Here is a 10,000-nt window from a genome sequence, read left to right as displayed (position 1 = left end):
TGCGCACATTAAATGCCCAGCGTGATCATACTACAGCGTCACACAAAAGTATCAAAAGTAGCAGATCTGCAAGCGTGAAGTGACACGTTTTGAGTTTGTCCATCTTCTACTTTTTAAATCCTGAAAAATATGGAAATATGAGGTTTTCACCCGACAGAGACTATATGCATATGAGCCGTTTGAACTGTGAATGTGTGTCATTATTGATTGACTCCTTAAACCGTAAGGAAGTGTGTCCCTTATCAGTTCAATAAGGGACACGTCTTTTAGTTTACAAATAAAGGGACGATTCCTTATTTCAAGAGGCCGGTTGGCAACCACTGTGTTCGTAGTCAATGTGATTGATCCACTGTGTTCCCAGTCAATGTGATTTATCCACTGTGTTCGTAGTCAATGTGATTGATCCACGGAAAACCCAAACGGTGTAAACTAACCGCTTTCTTTCTTCCCTTTTGTTTTGTTTCCTTTTGGCAGGAGGTTTCGCTGCGTTCTCCACTTGTTTCCCGGGGCTATGCGAGGCGAAGCCTGCCAGCGCTCTCCCCATGAGCCTGTCTCAGCCCTGCATGCCTGTCACCAACGTGGGGCCCACCCGCATTCTACCGCACCTCTACCTGGGCTCCCAGAAGGATGTGCTCAACAAGGTGAGTCTGCATGCCTTTGTTGTGCCTGTTAAACAGCCTAAGGTATCCGATGGCAGTGGTTCCCAAAGTGGGGTCCGGGCCTCCGGAGACCCCCGGGGGTCCTTGAGGGAGTTCCAGGGGGTCCCCAGCTAAATTATAGTTTGGACCCTTATGGGTCTGTAACTCAGAGAGTGTACAAATGGAACCAAATGGACCCGTCAGAGTTAAATTAACATTGATTTTACATTATAAAATTGGTGGCCCAGAGATAGAAATGCCATCAAATGGGCGTCCGTAGCCTAATGCATGTCAAACTGGGGGGTCCTTGAAATTAAACGGTTTGAGAATCACTGCTAGAGCCGTCAAAATCTTCTCTTATGGGGTCCCTGGCATGTCTTTTCAAATGTGGGTCCACGGGCTAATTAGTGTCAATTCGGGGGTCCTTGACATGAACAAGTTTGGGAACCACTGTCCTATGGAGAGCAGACACTTTGTTCTCTATGCGAACATCATTTGGTTAATAGTTTTTACATTCCAAATGAGATTCTTTTTTTAAAGTGTCCTCTCTCTCTCTCTCTCTCTCTCTCTCTGTCTGTCTGTCTCTCTCTGTCCGTCAGGACCTGATGGCTCAGAATGGCATCACGTACGTCCTGAACGCCAGCAACACCTGCCCCAAGCCAGACTTCATCCAGGAGAGCCACTTCATGCGAATCCCCGTCAACGACAACTACTGTGAGAAGCTGCTGCCCTGGCTGGACAAGACCAACGAGTTCATCGGTAAGGAGTCGGACCACAACAGCAGCTATTTGGGGGCGAGAGATTTGATGTGGACGGTGAAAAAAGTATACAGTATACAGTATACAGTATACAGAACCCAGTCGAGTCTGGAGGGTTTAACCAATGCGTGAAAACGCCCAAAACGGATGACAGTGACACGCTCTAGCAAACCAATAATGAAAGTGCTTCTTTGCGAAACAATGAATTCACCTCCAGTTACAGTACGTTTCCATGAAACTCGACACTGTCTCGTCCACGTTACGTTACAAGTGGAAAACAGTCATATGCTATATTATAGTCACACAGCTAACAATGGGAAGAGGTACAACATATCCGTTTTGAGTGACCCTATGCACTCTGTGAGGAAACGGCAGATTATTTTCAATGGGTGTCCATTGTCTCCTTGAGAGACTCGCTGGTGTAAAAAATTAAAAAGAAAATCTGGGGTGCTCGTCTGTGGGACATTTTCTGGTGCGTTTTGTGGGACTTGACTGCGATGTGGTGTCTTCACGGCATTCACGCCTTGTTTGTTTCCTCCCCACAGACAAAGCTAAGGTGTCAAACTGCAGAGTCATTGTGCATTGCCTGGCTGGAATCTCGCGTTCGGCAACCATCGCCATTGCATATATCATGAAGACAATGGGCTTGTCATCGGATGACGCCTACAGGTACGCTCTCTCCTCCATCTGCCACCAGCTGAGCTTAGGTGTCAGCCCCACTCACTGTTTGAGGAAATGCTAGACGCTTCTCTCGAACTACCCCCCCCCACCCTGCCACCCACCCACCCCTCCAGTCCTGAGAAGTGCAATTGTTAAATGGCTGCCAGGGAACACTGCATTGTACAATAGGGCTTTTCTGCCTTGTCTGGAAAACACTGACAAAGGGTTCATGTTTTGTATGGTGGTGTAAAGAGTTCACACCCTAGGTCTAGTTCACCCGTGGAAACGTTCATATCAGAAAGCCTCATATGGATCCCAGCCACTTCATATCATTTTATAATAATATATTATAATGTTCATATCAGAAAGCCTCATATGGATCCCAGCCACTTCATATCATTTTATAATAATATATTATAATGTTCATATCAGAAAGCCTCATATGGATCCCAGCCACTTCATATCATTTTATAATAATATATTATAATGTTCATATCAGAAAGCATCATATGGATCCCAGCCATTTCACGGAGCTCTCAGATGGTATTCACTGCTACGGTGGCATTAATGTGTTGTTTCCTCATTCAGGTTCGTGAAGGACCGGCGACATTCCATATCGCCCAACTTCAACTTCCTGGGTCAGCTGCTGGAGTTCGAGAAGGAGCTGCGTTTCCTCCAGGCCCTCGGCGCCGGATCCCACCACGCCGACTGGGACGGAAAGGGCCAGCCGGGCGGCTCAGAGGTCAACGGGGTCGGCACGGGGTCGCAGGTGATGGCGGACGACCTGACCCCGACGGAAACCAAGCTAGCGTCTCCCACCTCCCTCCAGCAGGGCATCAACGGCCTGCACCTCTCCGCAGAGAGGATCATGGACACTAACCGGCTTAAGCGCTCCTTCTCCCTGGACATCAAGTCCGTGTACTCTCCCAGCACCCCTCACTGCCTGCGCCTGGTGCCCACGCACTCCGAGGACGTCCCCAAGCTGTGCAAGCTGGACAGCCCCGGGACGGGCGTCTCCAACGGCATCTGTCCCCAGTTCTCCCCCAGCCCGGACAGCCCCGACTCGGCCGAGTCCCCCTTCCCGTCGCCGGGCAGCGGGGGCAGCATCGGAGGCCTGGGGTCAGCGCGGGGCAGCAGCGACGGGCCCCTCCGTCTGTGCAACGCCTCGTCGTCCCGGCCCAGGAGGAAAGCCAAGCACAGCGCCAACAGCTCTCCCATCCACTCGCACCAGCAGCCGCCCCCGCAGTCCCTCAGCCTGGCGCTGGGCCAGCGCAGCCCCAGCCTGGACGACAGCCTGAAGCTGTCGCTGCCCTCGCAGCCCGCCGTGGGCTCCGGGGCCATGTGGACCAAACACAGAGACACCGTCCAGGCCACCACCCCTGTCACCCCCACGGCGCCCCACGACGCCCCCTGGCACTTCGGGGCCGCGGGAGAGATGGAGCTGGGAGGAGGAGGAGGAGGAGGAGGAGGAGACACGGGAAAGGAGGAGTCGCCGTCGTCATCGCTGCGGTTCGGCAGCAGCTCGGCGTACATGGCGTTCGGCTGCAGCGAGGGCATGCGACTACGGGAGAAGTCTCCGCGGGAGAAGGCGCCGGCGGCCGCCATGCAGGCACAGCGGGACCGCCCGGACCCCGCCGCGTCGGCCATGTCCAACGGCACGGTCGGCGGTGGCGGGCCCGCGTCGGAGAAGCAGTACAAGCGGCGCAGCTGTCAGATGGAGTTCGAGGACGGCATCACCGAGTCGCGGTCCCGGGAAGAGCTGGGGAAGATCGGGAAGCAGTCCAGCTTCTCCGGGAGCATGGAGATCATCGAGGTGTCCTGACAGTCAATGGACCCCCTGAGAACAGGCCCCTAGGTGGGACCAAAACAAACGGACCCGGGTACACAGGGGAGCGGGAGAGCATTCCCTGTGCTCCCCACACAAGACAGTGTTAAAAAAAAGACTTGAGAACTGAGAAGCCTGAAAGACGTTAACAAGACGGACACACAACAGAGAGACAATGTGCGTGGGTTAACTGGTGCTGTGTAGCCCTCTAGCGGACTGAGAGACAGACTGTGCAGACTGTAATCCTACAGAATACCAAATAGAAGCGCAGGCTGAAGAACGCGAGTTGGGGGGGCCCAGGGGGGGGGGGGATTTGGAACGTCAGTTGGGGGGGGGCAGCCGTTGGGGCGTTGAAGGTGAACGTTGCTCTGGCGCACATAAAGACACAGACCCAAGGCGCAAGAGTGTCGCATGTCGCAACCCCATGACCCACGGAGAGTGGGTCCTTTCCTTTTGTCAGAGCACCCAAGATATCAAGTATAACTCGCCCCCCAGCGGGTCAAAATGTACACTTAAATGGGTGTATTAGCTTAGTGATTTGAAAACAGGTGATTCGACAAAATCTCAAAACCCTTAGCATGGCTCTATTTGCCCCCTGCCCCTCCCCCCGGCCCGCGCTACACATTCATTAATGACGAGATCAACAAGAGTGACACACAGACAGACAGATCCCTGTCACACAGCACTGGTCCCTGTTCACCTCAGCAGCACAGCACAAAGTCTTCCTCTCTCTATCACTCTCTCTCTGATGCAGTGGTTCCCCCCCCCCCCCCATACGAAACTATTTTGTGCCAGGGACACCCATAAGAGAAGATTTGTGTAATTTGCATTTCAAACTCACAATAGATATACTTGTGAGCTTGTAGATGGGGAATTTCTTTGAATAGCCGCGAACTAAAACAGCTTAAATGTTTAAACTGTTCCTCATAATTTCCCTGTGAAGCCCATTGGAACCTCCCCATGGTTGGGGGGACGGGACGACCCCATGGGGTTTCCACTTGCTCCAATGCTCTCTCTCTCTCCCTCTCTCTCTCTCTCTCCCTCTCCCTATAAAGCACTGACTGTGCAGGTGGACCTGCAACCCCCCAAACAATGAAGGATCCCCCTCCCGTGTTCCATTCTGTCTGTCGATGCGATGACTCCCTAGTGACTGTTGATGAAGATGAACCCCCTCCCCCCCCCAAAGAAGCACAATGCGTCCCCACCCCCCCAGACATTGGCTCCCTGTATTCCAGTGTTAAACAGTGGGACGATTGGATTGAGGGGTTATTTTTGTGTTGGGGTGGGCGGTGTAGTGCGGGTGGGGGGTGGGGTGAAATGGTCCCTCAATGCGTTGGGAGTTTTTATACACGCATGTATCGCTCCACGAAACCCCCGCCCTGCTCCCCCCAAAGCCGTGTATAACCCCCCCCTCTCCCTCTCCCCTTCTCCCCACTGAGCATGCAGCAGAAAGGCTGGCTACAGACAGACAAGTACTATATATACAATATGAATATATATAGCAATTTTAATGGATTTATTTTTTAGTGGACTTTTTCTTTTGTTCAGTTATAGTTTTTAATTTATTGTATCTGTTCATTCTGGTAATGAGAATTAATATAATGTTTATGTGGACTTTATTTTATTTTTCCCTTTTTTTTTCCTTTATTGATTTTGGTTCCTTATTTTTTTCCCCCGCTGTATCGTATTTATGAAAACACGCTCGTTACAAAAAATACAACACAGTCAACAAATTCAAGCAAGCAATATGTGCTGTTCCTTCTTTATTGGGGAAAGTGGTGCAGTGTGTGTGTGTGTGTGTGTGTGTGTGTGTGTGTGTGTGTGTGTGTGTGTGTGTGTGTGTGTGTGTGTGTGTGTGTGTGCCTGTGTTTGCGTTTGTTTGCGTGTGTGTGGGGGGTGGGGGAATGATCATCTGACATGGCAATGCAAATTTCTGCTTTCTTTGATAACAAGTAAATTATTGTTCTCTCCTAAAGTTTCCAAAACACTCCTCACACCTTAGCGTGGCACACGTGTGACACCAGTCAGTGTCACATGTGTCACCCCAGCGTTCTTATTGTGGGGAAGACTTTCACAGAAAATAGCAGATTGACAATCTGCTCGACAATGTCGATCGGCAATTTTCGGTGGAATCTTTCCCCACAATAACGCACAGAAAAGACACTAGTATGTACCGAAACAATGTCATTCATTAGTAAACAATTCCTGAAACGGTAGGCCCATACTTATCATTGGTATTCACATACTCACCTTTTTATCATTGTCTAGCTGACCATTTAATTGCACAAAATAATTTGATCACTTTGGAAATGAACTATAACATCTGTGAGTTTGACCTACTACACTGATGAAGACAGCATGTTAGCATAACGATGAAGACATTGATGAAGAATTTTCGCTGCGGCGACTTGGCAAACTGGCGAGTTCTCCGGTATTCTTTTGGAACCATGTAGAGTTGAAGTGGTTCAACACCTGCTCTAGTATTCAGTGCTGTGTTCATGGATTCATCCACAATATAGGCTCTAGGCACAGCAGCCATTTTGGATTTTTTTATTGTCGTCATCCTTCACAGGTGTTACCGATGATACTAATTAAGGCTCTGTTCCATTCTGGTCAAACAGAGTCAGGGTGCTGCCGTCTACTGCCCGTGGAGACGGTTCCAAATGGAATCAAATGCACCCGTAAAGGTCCATTTGGTTCCAATTGTACTCTCTCAGAGTTATGGGGTCCTTGATATTAAACGGTTTGAGAACCAGCTGTGCTTATAATGGAACAGAACCTTAATAAGAATAATTGATAACACCTGTGAAGGAAGCAGGAAAGAGGCCCAAGTTCTTTCCAAAATGACTATTGTGCAGAGCCTGCGGCTGTTTGCACCCTGCGGTGATCCGCTCCATCTCACGCATAAAGTAAGGCGTGGTTTATACTCCGTCGCACTGCAGTGTCCTCAAAATATTCATAATAAATATCAGTGGTTTTCAGTGAACGGCACCGTTGCAAGAGAAAGTATAATGCAGAATGTTTTGGAAGACAAACATTTCCTGAGGGCTAACATGACCATATGCAAATAGGAGGGTCCTGTCACGCAAGATAGAGGTTTTGAAGAAAAACATGTCCTCTCCACACATGCAGGCCTGTCTAGACCAGGGGTTCCCAAACTGTGGTGCGTGCACGCCCTGTGGTGCGCGAGCACCTTCTAGGGAGTGGCAAGAATATGTTATATGCACATATATGCCATATACTGTATGTGCATATGTGGATATGAAATATAATAGATGTATGTATATATGTACGTAGAGACATATGCAGGCGGCCAATTTAGAATAATATGTCACATATATGATATTAAACATATACCGGACCACCGGAGAGACGGGTGGCAGCCGGAATGTAGACGGCACCCTGGAGCAGTATGGGTTAGCGCCCCAGCCTGTGTCTTCCGTGAGGAAGAAGCCCAACAAACCCACGGTGCGGCCTTTAGGAGGTCCATTCAAGGCAAGCCTCGAGCAGAGCCTGCGGCACCACCAAGGGCAAGGTGGAGCCTGCGGAACCATTGCGGCTCGAGAATCCACCATTCCTGAATAAAGTGCCTGGTGCTGGGAGTCTGGTGCAACGCACAGGGGCTGGACCTGGTGAGACGTAGGAGGGGCCCGGACAGGAGTCAACGCACAGAGCCTAGTCCTTCCACGTGCTAGGTACCTCCCAGTCCCGGCAGAGTAGTTCAGGAGGAACGGATTGTGTGGCCCTGGTTTTTCCCTAATGGGACTGATCGAGGGCGTAAGTCGGGGCTTGATCACCCCGGCTGGGTCACCTGAGTGAGGGGTATGATGTTGGGAGACCCGAAACCCCGATGACCTTGGGATACATCACTGAGGATACGTCCCAGGTGCATCCATGCGATGTATTTTAGTTTTTTTAAACATATAACATATATGTTTAAAAAAACTAAAATACATTGCATGGATGCACCTGGGACGCAAAAAAAGTTCATATATTTCCTTTCCGTCTAGGGGGTGCGTCAGTTAGGTCTGGAGGTAACAGGCGGTGCGTCAGCTATAGGTCCGGAGGTAACAGGGGGTGCGTCAGCTATAGGTCCGGAGGTAACAGGGGGTGCGTCAGCCCAAAATGTTTGGGAACCACTGGTCATTCTAGACGATAGGCCTACAACCACACAACAGGTATCGCCATTACTGGTTCAAACCTATAGACCTTTTACAAATAGACAGGTGTCACACACACACACACACACACACACACACACACACACACACACACACACACACACACACACACACACACACAATCATCATTACTTGTGTGTTTGTTCTCAGGGGATCGTTCTGTGAGCCAAGCCCAGCAGGGAACATGGTGCTGGGGCTATCAGCACAATGCATGTCCCTAAAAACACATACATGCATAAATACATACATTCATATGTCCCTCACACCCTAGTCGTTTATTTATTTGATCTGATAGGTCTGATAAATTAAAAAAAGACGAAGAAAGGATTATTATTATTATTATTAAATGTTTTTAAAGGAACGGTATATCACAAGAAAATAAGGGCAAATGATAAAACGAATGCGAGTATATTCGTATCCTGCAGTGGAGAAGAAATTCAAATTAAAATAATTCAGAAAATCTAATGAAATGAAATGGGGGTAAACGTTAAACACGTTGCTCTCCCGGTGCGGGATGGCTATCGGTATTCATGATGCAACTCGCTGGTTCTCAACATTTCCTGGGCCAGGGCAAGTAAATGTCATATAATTGTCATATAATTGGTTCAGGAATATAAAATAATACATATCACAGGTAGTTTTCTAATCACTTGCTTTTCAATTTGCACAGAGTGCACATGCAGTATATCATTTTATTTGAGAATCTAAACAGCAGCAGGTATCGTTTCTGCATGGCTCTGAGGTATCGCGAGATTTGACTGACAGACAGGAAACGGTGGGAAGTCTCGCGATACTTGGTACGTTCAGAAAGGTGCTTTGTGTTCTTTAGATACCATACCTCTATAAAATTACACAGTGTACACATCGAAAAGCAACACAGCAGACAATAATGTGTTACATGTCTTCTGTTATTTTCCAGAAGTGATTACTTTACAAAAGGTCTCATTCAGAAATAGTGTTCATGAGCTGGTCACTAAACTCTCATTGCATTCTGCAACTTCCGGGTGTAGTTTGGCTCCCATGAAAGTGTCCATGAAAGTGTCATGGGGAAGCCCAGTCACGTGACCATTTCCTTTCCTTCTCAAAGCTTCCTTGGGGCCCACATAAAATTTACAATTTAAAATAATATTCACTTGCAATATCCTCACGGGCCACCAGTGGGCCCTGGTAACAACAGGTTGAGAGCCACCGATCTCTCCTCTCCTCTCCTCTCCTCTCCTCTCCCATCCCCAGTGAACTGGGCCCTCAGACCTTGTGTGCTGCTGTAGCGACTGTATTGTATGTTCTGTATTGTGTTCACTCCTCTTTATTCACTCATCTGTCCCTATATGCTTCCTTTATCTTCTCTCTCCCTCTATTTACAAGAAAGTATGTTCTAATTATTTAAAGACGTGTAACAAAATGATGCAGGCTGTCCCGATTGCTAAAAAAACCCTGTTGTTATTGATGTTATTATTATGATTATTATTATTATTATTATTATTATGTTGTGTAAATAGCAACGTAACCAAGGAACATTGAAGAAAAACAAAATAGGCAAGTTTTTTAAAAGGAAAACTTCTGGTACCTTAGGCTGCTTGACGCAAAATACCTCAGGTTCTATTCAAAGGCTTTTCCTCCCCTGTACCCTGTTTTGTGAAAATGAAACAAAAAATACAGACATGACAAAAATATCACCTGCTTTCCTGCTTTCTTCTGTGTGTTTCTGTAGTGTGGCTGATCATTAGTGTTGCCAGAATTTGCGAGAGAAATAAGAAATTTAGGTCCATGAAAACAAGCCGAAAATAATCGACTAGGCCAGCATCAAATATTTAAAAATATACAAGCTTAATTTGTAGATCTGCTATTTTCTAAATAATCTCGAGAGAAGTGAAACATTTTTTATATGTTTTGAAACATTTAACAACTGAAATCAGAAGGGGGGGAGGGGGGGTTGAA

The 10,000-nt window shown here is 48.0% G+C and overlaps 1 protein-coding gene across 4 annotated transcripts in view; it reads left to right on the top strand.

Moving 5' to 3' along the window:
• Positions 1-9,738, top strand: part of dusp8a (dual specificity phosphatase 8a) — a 95,606-nt gene extending 85,868 nt beyond the window's left edge. For 3 of the 4 annotated variants that reach the window (XM_080762521.1, XM_080762522.1, XM_080762523.1), the window contains 4 exons: positions 475-641; positions 1,238-1,397; positions 1,942-2,065; positions 2,645-9,738. In XM_080762521.1, coding sequence (XP_080618647.1) covers positions 475-641; positions 1,238-1,397; positions 1,942-2,065; positions 2,645-3,878 — 1,685 coding nt within the window. In that variant the 3' untranslated portion in view covers positions 3,879-9,738. The remainder of the gene's footprint in view (positions 1-474; positions 642-1,237; positions 1,398-1,941; positions 2,066-2,644) is intronic. The other variant, XR_013963990.1, reaches the window with a different exon arrangement.
• The last annotated feature ends 262 nt before the right edge of the window (positions 9,739-10,000 follow it).

The sequence above is a fragment of the Protomyctophum bolini genome (genome assembly GCF_963924005.1).
Source record: "Protomyctophum bolini genome assembly, chromosome: 4".
Classification (NCBI taxonomy): Eukaryota; Metazoa; Chordata; class Actinopteri; order Myctophiformes; family Myctophidae; genus Protomyctophum; species Protomyctophum bolini.
This window is presented reverse-complemented; position numbering and strand designations above follow the sequence as displayed.